The sequence below is a fragment of the Cebidichthys violaceus genome, unplaced genomic scaffold (genome assembly GCF_023349555.1).
Source record: "Cebidichthys violaceus isolate CVI_PGR_0920_01 unplaced genomic scaffold, fCebVio1.0.p SCAF_46, whole genome shotgun sequence".
Classification (NCBI taxonomy): Eukaryota; Metazoa; Chordata; class Actinopteri; order Perciformes; family Stichaeidae; genus Cebidichthys; species Cebidichthys violaceus.
The window spans coordinates 2,155,810-2,169,653 of record NW_027176661.1 but is presented as its reverse complement, the minus strand read 5'-3'; the positions used below and the strand labels follow the sequence as shown (position 1 = coordinate 2,169,653).

The following is a 13,844-nucleotide window of genomic DNA, read 5'->3' as shown; positions in this document are numbered from 1 at the left end:
AACTTCGACACACAGTACCGTTGATAGATGTGTGTTCTATATATTGGCAAATATCCCTTTCCAGAGAGCCTGCAGGCATCAAAGGTGAATAAATGCCTTGTGTATCAAAAATTAAACGTTTTGCTAGTGCAAGACAAACTGATAGTGTCCATACGCAGGTACATACTCGAACAGTATGCATGTTAACTGAAATTCTACAACAATAAAGGGTGCTGCAGAATGGCATATTGGTATGTGTTGTCCTACACAGTTTTTCACCCATTTGGACGTTATTTTAATTATTTGGTTTTATATGGTGAAGATATGCTCACCGTTTGACTTCAATGTATTATAATGGGGGGGAAATAAATCGCCAACAACCAATATAGAAAGAAGACCTAATGGATCTAACGTTAACCAGTTCTCTTATCGTGGCTCCGCCCACACTGAGGGTTCACGTGACTGACCGTCGCCCAGGTTGTGTCGAAAGCATCCTGGTGTTAGCAGTTAGCTTACCGCTGACATAAAACAATTATAAAGTGAGATGTGAATGTTTTTATAAATTGGGCGAATATTAACGTGGCTCTAAGTGAGGACAAAGAAGACAAGGAACTACCCAAACGGGCTTTTCTTCCCAACATGGTTGGACAGCTGATATCGGAAGAGGCCAGTCAACACTGCTAACTAAACATTAGCGTTAGCTCACGTCCAAACTTTGACGGGCACCAGCAGCAATTCGTTAGCTAGCTGCTAGTTTTGCCAAATTGCTACTACCATTCCAGCTAGCCAAGACATGTACCTTGTTATTGTAACAGGCATGCTAACAAGCTAGCGTCGTGGGTATTTACGCACCGTCTAATGACGCGTAAAATCAGCGTTAACGCTATTACTAACGTTATGTAACGATAGCTAACCTCTGAATACTGACAACTGTTGTATGCTAACGTTAGCCACTTAAACGTCACTGCAACTAAGATGTACACAATTGCTCAACATCATCAGCGTTACTGATTATCTTTCTCATAGCTAACGTTGATAGTAAAATAAAGCGAACAGCAGCTGGCAAACAGCTGTAATCTGACTAGCTACACGCCTGTGTTTTCTGATCGATATCGACCAATAACATGAGATAAATAATGCGAAACACAGGGATGTCAAACGCGTGGGGATTAACGTCAGGGCAGCAGTATTGTCTGGGAAACACAGCTGTCCGCTCGTTTCGGTAATCCTTGTTTTCCTCATAATGACACAGTAGATGTTTGTAACCGTGTAGTGTGAGGTTAACATCTTGTATACCAAGACGTCTGACCACTAAGTTCACTTTAAACAGTCTGCATAGGCTATAGTATTGCTCTTCTTGAAAGTATGCCCGGGGACGCGTCTGATAGTAGTGATGACTCCGATGCAAAAACAAATGAAACGGCCTGTACCGTCAAGCATCAAATCACCAATGGTAAGTCGAGTATACTGTTTGTGCCCAAGCACGTTATTTACACCGTGCAACCAGAAACCCCTGTACACTAGTTAATTCCATCATTTAATTCAGGAAGCGTTTGTGATACGTGTGTGTGTGTGTGTGTGTGTGTGTGTGTGTGTGTGTGTATATATATATATATATATATATATATATATATATATATATATATATATATATATATGTATGTATGTATGTATGTATATATATATATATACATATATATATACATATACATATATATATATATATATATATATATGTATATACGTATATATATATATATATATGTATATATATATATATATATATACGTATATATATATGTATATATGTATACATATATATATATATATATATATATATATATATATATATATATACGTATATATATATGTATATACGTATATATATATATACATATATATATATATATATACGTATATATATATGTATATATGTGTATATATATATATATATATATATATATATATATATATATATATATATGATTCAACTCTGTAGGGTTAAAGAAATACCCGAGGCTGGAGCTGATGATAATGTTATATTGTATATATTGTATTGCATTACATTTGAAGGTGTTTCTAACATGTTTCCTCGATGCCTGCTTCTCTACGTATAAATACAAAACATTAGAAACACATCTCAGTATGATGCAGTGCAATGTACACAAACCCAAATTGTACCATCTAATTCCATCAACATGCACAATTGTATTCTCAATAGAAATAGTGAATATGTATTAAAGTATGTACTTTGTTAAGATCTTACCCACTCATGTGCCAAGCTTTCAGAGCATCTGTGTGTCAGAGCTCCTCGGGTCTGACACACAGCCCTCAGAGAGGAATCTTTGTTTGTTTGTGTTTCCACTCATTGTGTTGAACTCTTGAATCATTTGGGGGGAAAAAAGATGTGTATATGTATATACTATATATGTATATGGATATATGTATGTATATATGTGTATGTATATGTATGTATATATGTATACTGTATATGTATTTGTGTATATATATACAGTTTGTCTGTATATGTGTGTATATATATATATATATATATATATATATATATATATATAAACGTATGTATGTATACATCTATACATGTATATATGTATATATATGAAATATATATAGTGAATATTCAAAACATTGACTTGAATACACATTCATATTCGATGCATGTATTTCACTGTTACTATACATGTAAGAAGCTCTAATTATTATTATTATTTTGCCATCATATTGTTTTTGTTGAATGCTGATAGTCGAACACAGATCATGCGGTTTTCTAAACTGATTTGCTCACAATTCAAATATGCCATCTCTTCGAAGTTAGACGGCTGATTCAGCATATTTTAAGAGTTTTTTTCTTTCTATACTTTTGAAACAAAAAATGCCCGTGTTTGCAGGGTACATAAACTGTGCATATACTGTATACTGTATGTTTTACTTATGTTATTTTCTTTCTGCTACTAGCTAACCTCACAGGTCACACTGAGAGGGTCGGTATGGAGAACTTTGAGCTACTCAAAGTTTTGGGCACTGGAGGTGAGTGTTGTGACAGTTGTAAAATGTCAGTATGAGGTAACCCCAACAGCAGGATCTATTTTCCTCACATGGTTAAATATCTTAAGGACAAAGTGTTTATAATATATTTTCATAGACTGTAAAGGGAAAATATACCTGAGAACTAAAACATTTTCTACCTTCATATCCTGATTTGGGAGTTGCAAATAGTGTCTGTGTTTCCTGAAGGTAGAGCATATGCTGTAGATGTCTTTTATTAGATGATGATATTAGATGTTATTAGAGCTCATCCATAATGAATACCTCTTAGGGATCTGAGAGGCTGTTTCTGTCAACAAAACAACACCTGATTAATTTTGGTGTGCAGCAATATTTTTGCATTTATTCCAGTTCAGTTTCACTTTCGTACTAGAAGACATTCGAACGACTGCATGAAATATTTGTTTGTGTCTTTCTAGCTTATGGTAAAGTGTTTTTGGTCAGGAAGAATACCGGTCACGATGTGGGCCAGCTATACGCTATGAAGGTGAGCGACTATTTATACTATGCTAATATATATCACAAAATTAACTATTTTTCATTACCAGGGTTTTTCACTCCACTATTTTTTTTCTCGTACATTTATGACTTTATAATCTCGCAAATGTGAGTTTTTCTCATAAATTTGCCACTGTAATCTTAATATTGGAGGTTTTTTTTCTCTGAATATTACCTCCTCACCTGGCTCCGTAACAATTTTTTTTAAATACATTTTGTCGTACAAAACAGTTCCTTGGATACAAATTGAAATCCCTGGGCTATGTTTAAAATTCAAGACAGGAAACCTTTTAGATTTCACGTAAATGATTCACTGATTTTACTCAAAAATGTAGGTAGAATACCTGCCCAGCACATGGTGGGATGTCATGTCAAGTTTATTTTTGATTACTTCCGTAGGTGTTAAAGAAAGCAGCTATTGTTCAAAAGGCAAAGACAACAGAACACACTCGCACTGAGAGGCAGGTGCTGGAGCACATCCGCCAGTCTCCCTTCCTGGTCACGCTCCACTACGCCTTCCAGACGCAGAGCAAGCTGCATCTCATCCTGGGTGAGTGACGGCATGCTGCAAACAAATATGGAGAACTCAGTGTTGAAGCGCTGAATACATGTTCTCTTTATGTTTCTGTCTATTACTGTTTGTCTGTTTACTTTGTTGCAATTTTGTGCATACTGTGTGTTTAGTATAATTGTTGTATTATGTCTATTCAAGCTCCCTGTGTATTTGCCTGTGTGTGAGTACAGACTACGTGAGCGGTGGGGAGATGTTCACTCATTTGTACCAGCGGGATCACTTCCCTGAGGAGGCGGTGCGGATTTATATTGGGGAAATAATCCTGGCTCTGGAGCACCTGCACAAGGTGCGTGTTGCTCCTTCCAGCTCAATAACGTAAAGCTGCGTTTACAAGTTTAGGGATTATAACTACTGACCGGGGTTAGGTAATGCTATGATTACTGAAAATAATCAGTAGATATGTAATCTTTGTCTTCTTTACTTGTAAAAATGTTTCCTATGATCTTCTGTGTATACTCACACATTAACTGCACTTACCTTGAATATCGCTGCTAAGTTTTCCCTGTGTATTTCGTTCAGCTTGGGATCGTGTACAGAGACATCAAATTGGAAAACATTCTCCTAGACAGTGAAGGCCATGTGGTATTGACAGATTTTGGGCTAAGCAAGGAGTTTCTGGAAGAAGAGGTATGTGGACAGATACATTTGGAATGTGAGATCTGTTATTGCTGTCTCAATATTATGTTCATATAAGATTTGTTTTTATGGTTACGCTTTATCTCCCCTTTGTCCTCATTACAGAAGGAAAGGACCTACTCTTTCTGTGGCACCATTGAGTACATGGCACCTGAAATCATCAGGGGGAAATCTGGGCACGGCAAGGTAAATGTATGACAGTAAGACAGCAAGCACCGGTGTTCAGTGTCCATATCGTTTTGATCACGTTAAGGATTTTAAGTGCTGATGTGTGAGGACCTGTAAAGTAATTGCTCCTTTGATATCCAGTGTGATTTGAACATTTCGCTGTAGATATTAAAACTGCAGTTAAAGACTAAATGCTGCGATGACTTTGGATAACTGTGGTGTCCTAAGTACCATACATTAGATCAAAGATAAGATAAGACACAAGACTTTTGTGGTTTTGGAAGGCAATCCGTATCATAACAGACAGCCCAGGCGAATAACTAGTGGGTGCCCTATCTGCTCATATTGTGTTCTCTGTCTATCTGTTTATTTAATGTCTTTCTCCTTCAGTCGGTAGATTGGTGGAGCCTTGGGATCCTGATGTTTGAGCTTCTGACGGGTGCTTCTCCTTTTACCTTGGAGGGGGAGAGGAACTCCCAGAGTGAGGTGTCAAAGTGAGTGCTGCCGACTCCAATTCCATAAAACATGTATTCAAATGATCAACCTGCCTTAATCTCAGGTCATATCATTTATCTCTCGACATTGTGTTGGAGATAAATGAGTGTTGGTCTCTCATTAATCTATCTAGCACAAATTGGAATTGCATTATCAAACATGTGGTTATCATAGTGAAGATCTGCTCTAGGATTGTGTCACACAGTATCTTGTAAAGGGTGCTATGTCAACGAAATGGGTATTATTTTATTTCCGTGACCATTTTTTTTCCAACCCCTCTTCCGCCAGACGTATCCTGCGCTGTGATCCCCCGTTCCCCTCCATGATCGGACCCACTGCTCAGGACCTGCTGAGGAAGTTGTTGGTGAAAGATCCCCACCGGAGGCTGGGCTCTGGACCACGAGGGTCTGGAGACATCAAAACACACACCTTCTTCAAGGTCCTCCACTGCCTGTCATTCTCATATCTGTCTTCCCCTGTCACCTCTTCTCTGTTCGTCCATAACTCTCTCCGTCTGCTTGTTGTTTCCTAACAGGGACTGAACTGGGCTGACCTAGCACAGAAGAAGGTGCAGAGTCCGTTCAAGCCGGAGCTGAAGAGTGAACTTGACGTGGGGAACTTTGCTGAGGAATTCACCGGGATGGATCCCGTCTACTCTCCTGCGAGCACACCGCCGAGCACTGACCGCCTGTTCCAGGTTAGTCTTGCTGTCTCGCCTAATAATAAATCAGATAGTGGTACAAGATGTCTTTTCTAATAATACAGTTGTGTGTTTGGGGTAGGTTCATGCTTTTTTAAAAGTCGTGTAATTTTATGTAGCCTGCTCTCCCTCTCTCTCAAGTGTACTACCTTGTCATACACCTAATATTACTCCTCTGTCATTTTAGGGTTACTCCTTTGTTGCTCCCTCCATCCTGTTCAACAAGAACGTGGTCATGGGAGACTTTGTTAAATCCCATATCGGTGCTGATCGTCCGGCTTCAGCCTCTGTCCAACGCAGTGCAATATTAGAGGTACAGCGCTGGCGCACATGGTTCTTGTCTTATAAAGACATTTTGGGGTTCAGGTGATTTGGGCATTAGTGTTTTTTATTTTTTGGGGTTTTTAGTGGAAGCCCTTCTGTAACATAGACTGATGTAAAATAGCATCTAAAAAAAGGCTCAGCAGTGTTTCTTAATTAGGACAGACAGGAAGGAAGAGAGGAAGTGAAACTAGTTGTTTTAGCCTATTAACTTACCTTCTTTCACAGCATGTTTTGGCATATTTAATCTTAAGCTAGGCAATATTGAAAAAATTCAACAATTTTCAGGAGACTGTGTTCTGACAACCTTTTACATTAATATACTATCTGTTAAGGAATGGTAAATCTAAGGTCAGCTTGTCTTGTTGATATTCATCAAACTAGACTGCACAATGTAAAACTACTGCATTGTTTTCAGCCAGAAATCATAGGAATCTTTGTTTTTGTTATTTAACAACAAAAATGTGAATCATAGGTCGTTATATAAAAGAAAGTATGATTGCAGTGATAGATGATAAAGGGTAGATGTTGATATGCTGACTAGCACTATATAATTTCAGTGTGAATGCAAATTATATTTCCATATAAATCCAAACATTTTCCTCTACAGCAAACCCTTCTCAGGTACTAGACTTTAGTTTGCGTCACATATTGGTCAATGCAAACCATAGTCAGGTCCTTTTAACTCTGCTGGAAGCCACGTCCCATCACACAGGGGAAAAGAAGCGACACAGCACATCTCTTTTAACAGCTCAATGTGACTCATACCAGCCCTTCTTTGTTCAGGAATCCCAGTTTTTTCAGCACTATGAGCTGTGTCTTCATGGGCCACCCCTGGGCGAGGGTAGCTTCTCTGTGTGCAGGAAATGCCGACACAAGCAAAGTGGCCACGAGTATGCCGTCAAGATTGTCAGCCGCAGGTGAGATGTGATGCTGCAATATCCCGTGTGCCATTTGTTCCTTTCATATTTTTATTGGGGGATCCAAAATCGGGAAAAGATTCATGTCATTATGAATACAACAATCGTACTTCGATTTTTATGTTCAAGTCAGAAATAGGTTTTGAATTAACGAGCCACGGACTGAGTCTGATTTCTTTTATTCTTAATATGTCAGATCTGTGTGACAGGAAGTTACTGACTTCTTTGCGTGCTGCACGCTAACTTAATGACTTGCTTTGATACTGAAGAAATCTGAAGAAACGGGATTCTCAGACAAGGCTTCTGAAGATTTCCCATTCCTGTCCCAGTACACGCATCCAGTGAGTTACACTGTAGCTGCCGGCTCAGCCGTCGCCATGTTGTGAGCTGCTGAATGGATATGCTCCCAAACTCTTACAAAGCCACTTTAAATATCCAAATTAAATCAAATCAGTGGCCCCTTTTTCTTTTTACATAAAATGAATGTACAAAAACAAGCTGTGTTTTGTTTTTTATTGTGTTGCGTTCATACATATAATAAACAAAGAATAACAAAGTAATGAATTGTTTTAAAATTTTCTGATTTTGTGTTCCCGATTGAATATGAAGAGAACGAACAGATTCTTCTCCACCATCTTAGTGATAGCTCTGAGCCTGTGTGCTTTACAGTATCACTGTACCGTCTGACTGAAGTCACAGAATGTCCTCGTTAACATGTGTACACTGTGTTCTCTTTGTTAGAATGGAGGCCAACACCCAGAGGGAGGTTGCTGCTTTGAGGCAATGCGAGACTCACCCAAACATCGTCAAGCTGCATGAAGTGTACACGGATCAGGTACAGTGGAGGACACGCACGCACACAGGATGACATGTGCAATAACAAACACATTTACTGTGTGTACTTTGAAGGATGGGAACTTGAGCGATGTGTAACAATAAAACCGCTGTTCAAAGGCTTCTTTTCTCTCCTCCGTTAGTACCACACATATTTAGTGATGGAGCTCCTGCGAGGTGGGGAGTTGCTGGAGAGGATAAAGAGGAAGAAACTCTTTGGAGAGGCGGAGGCCAGTCAGCTGTTACAGAGCCTGGTCTCAGCAGTCAGCTTCATGCACGAGGCTGGAGTCGTGCACAGAGACCTCAAACCGGAGGTGAGCTGGGCTTCGATGACTTGATTCATAAAATTCATCAAATATACAGTCTCTCATTACAAAAAAAATAAAGTGACGACTCTAATGACACAATGGCACCGAGCTGTGTTCTGTGCACACGCATGTATGTATGAAAACGTCAGTCCAAAGTCATTGCATTCATAATTCCATCATATTGAAATTAAAAATACATTTAAGTAATTACATTTTTTCCAGAGAAGTTAGATGTTAACAGGGAAGCCATGGCGTGTGGAATTATTGGCTCAGAGAGAATTAGTGAGAACAGAATGAAGTTTTAATTGTCTCAGTATTTTTCACTGTGAACCGCATGTGACGTCTCGCACAAACTGGCTTAATACAGAGTTATAGCCAACCTGTTTGATGCGTGGGGTTGTTATTTTTCTTTCTTTTTTTTTATGCAGCATCATTTTGCACATGATTTAATTGAGGTAATCACTGTGGACAACGGTGCATAATGTCTCTGCTGCCGTGCGGCACTTTTCAAAATGAAGGCTGCAGATTTATCACACGCACATCCTGCCGTCTTCAGATGGCTGTGGGATTTAATTAACGGAAGGAGTATAGAGCAGCTGTGAATGACAGATAGTGGTAGGAATCAGCCATTAACTTTTAGTAACGCTTGAGTGTTTTACTGAGACGCCCGTCGTAATCGCATAAACTTTTATATTTGATGCCAATCTGAAGGCATTAACTGGTTAGAGAGTGTTTTAATTAAAATGGTTTATCTACATTTTTCCATAATTCCTGCAAATTTCTTAAGTATTGAGCTTGCGCTTGTTGACACAATCACCAAATGATGAATCCTGGTCAGATGAGCGTTGTGGAAATAGTGGCTGTCCTCCGGCATCTAATCTAGTTTTCACCAAGATATCAACTAATTTTGGGAAGCCGTTTTTTTTTTATTAATGAAACTCCCATCTGTTCCCCTCTACTCCTACCTTTGCACCACATGTACTGCACTGCACACGGAAATGCGATTCACACAGGTAAAGCCTAAATTTAGGTCAAGAACATACCAACTTGCAGTATTTAGTAGTTTTACTAGTTGTACTAGTTTTTACTCGTGGTATTTAGACGTCTTTGCTCTGTCAGTAAAAAACAAGTGTGAAGAGTAAAGAAAAATAAGAGCGGGTGATCATGACTTTTCTTTTCCCTTGCAGAATGTGCTGTTTGCAGATGAGGTGGAGGACTCCATTCTGAAAGTAATAGATTTTGGATTTGCCCGCCTGTGCCCGGCAGGCAGCGCCCCCCTGCAGACTCCCTGCTTCACACTGCAGTACGCCGCACCGGAACTTTTTGAGAGTGCAGGATACGACAAAGCCTGCGACCTCTGGAGTCTCGGAGTCATCCTGGTAATTTATAAAATAAAATAAACTGCTGATTCGGTCACATCAGTAAGGCTAACTGAAGTACTAACGACTCTCTCTGTGTGTGTGTGTGTGTGTGTGTGTGTGTGTGTGTGTGTGTGTGTGTGTGTGTGTGTGTGTGTGTGTGTGTGTGTGTGTCATCAGTACACCATGCTGTCAGGCCAGGTGCCATTTCAGAGTGAGCAACGGGGGATGACCTCATCATACGCTGCTGACATCATGCAAAAGATTAAAGAGGGCGATTTCTCATTGGATGGGGAGGCATGGAAGGGCGTATCGGAGGACGCCAAAGAGCTTGTTAAAGGTATGCAATATAGTATGTTTTGAGGGACACACTTGGGGTTTGCCTTAGTTATTAGGGCCACATTACATAACTAACTAAGTATGCGCTTTGGTGGAGTTTCTGCCTGCCCTGTGTGATGGGGGATGGTTTAGAGAGTTCCCACTGAGCGGAGCACTCGTCAGAAGTCAGAGACATTTTTTTTAGCTTGTTTTGTCTGCTTCCCTTATGTCTTCTCCTATTGTCGTTGTGTTTCTTTGACTCTTTAATCCTGATTTAAGGCTTACTGACCGTGGACCCAGAGACGCGTCTCAAACTCTCTGATCTGAAAGAGAACAGCTGGCTGCAGGGCGGAGCATCCATGTCCACCACTCCTCTGTGCACTCCAGATGTGCTTGAGTCTAGTGGGCCTACTGTCCGCACCTATGTCAATGCCACCTACAAGGTAGCAGCATTGTGTACAAAATTAGGCAAAGTTCTTATAATAGATAATTACATGAACTCATTGTGTTTCATTGTGTTTCTTTTCTTTGGTCATCCCCCCCCCCCCTCACCAGGCTTTCAACCTTGGTAAGAGAGAGGGTTTCTTTCTGAAAAGCGTCGACAACGCTCCCCTTGCAAAACGCAGAAAGCTGAAGATGACGAGCACAGGTGTCGAGACCCGATGGAGTTCATCCTCTTCCTCCTCCTCCTCCTCCACTTCCTCCTCTGCCTCAGCCTCTGCAACATCATCCAAAATGCAGCCAAAGCAAACTGTGTCCCCAAAGCAAACTGTGTCCCCAAAGCAAACTGTGTCCCCAAAGCAAACTGTGCCCCCAAAGCAGAGCTAGCCTCAATGGCAGCCGAGAGAACAGAAGGGAAATGAAGAGGTATGTGCTTATACGGGCAACACAGTGTCCTCCAGTGGGGATGGGGTCACCCAGTTTCCAAAAAAAAAATACCATACTGACAAACCAAAAGACTGGTTTAGGTTAGTGTTAAGTTTTCAATACAAATTGTATTCCATCTTTTAACAACAAAGCAACTTTGCCAATATTCTCCCCAAACCAAACTGTATTTCCCTTGAATGGGTGGAGGAGAAGATGCTAGAAGTCTAGTTTGGCATCATTAAGATACACAGAAATCTGTGGCCTTGAGAAAAACATTATTATCCAGTATTGACCATAGTATGGTGATATTATACACTAAAAGTTAAAAATGAGACATTTACCTGTTTTCACTGTGTGTAAGAAACAGTGCCTGGCTATATAGGGACAAAGGGAAAAAGGAGCCATAAATGAGCAGAAGCCATATTTATAGCGACGCAACGAAATAAACGTTGTGGACACACACAGATTTGCACATGGCAAATGAACTTTGCCACACGCGTAATGATTCGGCAAAGGTTTGGCCACGAGTGCTGTGCCACACGAAAGCACTCATCTTTTTTTTAGCTGTTGCACTATTTGCAGAGAGCGTAACTGGTAAAAAAAAAAAAAAAAAAAAAGGCAGACTGCTGGAAGGAATGGGCTCAGAGGGAAATGCTTTTGATATGTATGACCTTTGAGATGGCAGAGGATACTGTAGTCAAAATGGTCTCTATTGGATGCAGATTTAACTGCGTCAGTCCTTTGGGCACTGACTTTGCAAAGCAGTTGTACTTCCAATACACTACCAACTCTACAGATCCTGTTAAAACATAACGCATGTCTCAGTCGATGGCTCTGATAAAGTTTCTTTTTTTGGCAAACAACTGCAGAGTTACACTTGAAGTGGTCGCAGTGCTAACACAGTTCCCGACAGTAGCACTTGTAAACGCAGTTGAAGACACAGAAGGACGCGTGAAACAGAGTGCGGTTTTTCTCGTCACACTTGCTGTAAATTGCTCGCAATATTGTGCCGCTCCGACCATTTCTAGCATGCTGATCCGTTGTGAAGATGAACTGTTTTTTCTATATTTCGGTATCTAAAGCGTACTATTGAAATGTTTTTATGCTACCAAGTGCACAAGAGTGTTTGCACGTAGATTGGAGCAAAATCCATTTTTGGTGGTTTAATGTGTCCATCGCCTTTGGCTTGTGAATTTTCAAAGGGTATTACAGGTTTTTTTTTGTTGCCCTGTCAGACCAGCGCCATCTGCGGCTCCCACGAATACAATCTGATTTGATACAGTGAAATATTTTTCCCCCCTTATTAACGCTCAGCTTCTTGTCACTTGGGATGTAAGGGGCCACCCAAATATGTATTTTTACAGATGTGCTTTTAAAACATTGTATGGCTTTGGAATTCAAGTAATGTTACAGAATGAGACACTTAATCGGGAATTTATTATGGTTCTGATGAGCCCATCCTGCAAGTTATGTATATATTCATTCTTGATTTAGAGCAAAAAAAAAAGATATATGTAATGATTTTAAGATTTTAATGATATATTAGTCTTCTGATGTATTTTTGTTGGACTTTCTTTCTTTTCTTTTTTTAACATGTTGCACAGACAGTTGATCAATTAAACACATTTCAGCTTTAAAGGTGCTTTCCCTGATATTTATTACATGTAATTGATATTAATGCTGTGGTAATGGGATTAATGATTGAATTGGCTCTTGTTGTGTACCGTGTGTGTGTGTGTGTGTGTGTGAGAGAGAGAGAGAGAGAGAGAGTGAGAGTGGTTGTGTGAGACCATGAATGGCGCTGGGAAGTTGGTTGTACCGATATTTCTGTACCATATGAAGCATTATTGCAAGTTACTGTATTATTTCCTTGTTGTTTGCCGCCTTTGTCTGTTTATAAGGTAACAGGTTGTTTGTTTGAACATTTACATTTTTACTTAAGAATCTGTGCTTTTATTGGTATTCTTTTGCTGTAGTGAATGTTTCCTTTTTTTGAGCATTACTATTTTACTGAGATGCACTGTCACTGATGTCGTAACTGGGAATTTATCTTTTGCACCAAGTTTTTTTTTTGGTTGGTGCAAAATAAACATTACTTTTAAATAGATGGTTGTGCGTGGAGTCTTTTGAGTGTCATTGTTCTGTGAATGCTTCTGATCGGAGGGAACATTGGCTTGAGCATTATGAGCACCAACTACACTCCATAAACACTGGTGGTGAGACTTTTAATTATTGGTACCAAGTGCAAAGGAAATCAATTTCACAGGAAGTTTCATAACCTTTCCATTTGACAGAAGCCATTCTGAAAATGTACCTATTTCATAACGGAGAGGTAAAACCTCTTGTTAAAAACAATCTGTGATTTAATCAATTTCAAACCAACATGAATAGTTTTCATTCAGCTGCAAGGTGAGATGTTTTACCACAGAATATTACAATCGTATCTCTTTTTGGAGGCATTGCCATCTCTGAACTCAAAATCCATGTTCTTCAAATGTATCTTAAATCCGCTATTCAATCTCTTGATTTTACCATCTGTCTACAAAAGAGTCACTACAGTCGGTAATGTTCAGAGGCTTTAAAGCTTATTAAATTCTCTCTCTCTAGTCTGAGCTACTAGCACCGCTTATTTCACATTGCACACAAAGGACAGGAGATGGAAAGGGTTGGGTGGATTTCTAAGCATCTTTATTCTATCTGATCCTCTCTGGATATGGCCGTCTGTCCTCTGCAAACACTGCTGCTTTAAACAGCAAACAACTAACATTACTTTACTAACCAAAGACGGGTTGTGGTTGAAAATGG

General features: G+C 39.6%; 1 protein-coding gene across 1 annotated transcript; it reads left to right on the top strand.

Moving 5' to 3' along the window:
* Positions 1-445: 445 nt before the first annotated feature.
* On the top strand, positions 446-13,144 carry rps6ka4 (ribosomal protein S6 kinase, polypeptide 4). The gene is made up of 18 exons (XM_068729444.1): positions 446-1,432; positions 2,953-3,024; positions 3,462-3,529; positions 3,940-4,090; positions 4,285-4,400; positions 4,634-4,741; positions 4,856-4,936; positions 5,309-5,412; positions 5,702-5,852; positions 5,949-6,110; positions 6,301-6,426; positions 7,221-7,354; positions 8,096-8,189; positions 8,332-8,502; positions 9,684-9,875; positions 10,035-10,194; positions 10,452-10,615; positions 10,728-13,144. Exons 1-18 carry the CDS (start codon positions 1,345-1,347, stop codon positions 10,998-11,000), a joined length of 2,415 nt encoding a protein of 804 aa, XP_068585545.1. The 5' UTR covers positions 446-1,344; the 3' UTR covers positions 11,001-13,144.
* Positions 13,145-13,844: the final 700 nt, after the last annotated feature.

Coding starts and splice junctions, on each gene's coding strand:
- rps6ka4 (XM_068729444.1), top strand. CDS start 1,345: ATGCCCGGGGACGCGTCTGATAGTAGTGATGACTCCGATGCAAAAACA. Junction 3,025..3,461: donor CAAAGTTTTGGGCACTGGAG/GTGAGTGTTGTG, acceptor GTGTCTTTCTAG/CTTATGGTAAAGTGTTTTTG. Junction 6,427..7,220: donor AACGCAGTGCAATATTAGAG/GTACAGCGCTGG, acceptor TTCTTTGTTCAG/GAATCCCAGTTTTTTCAGCA.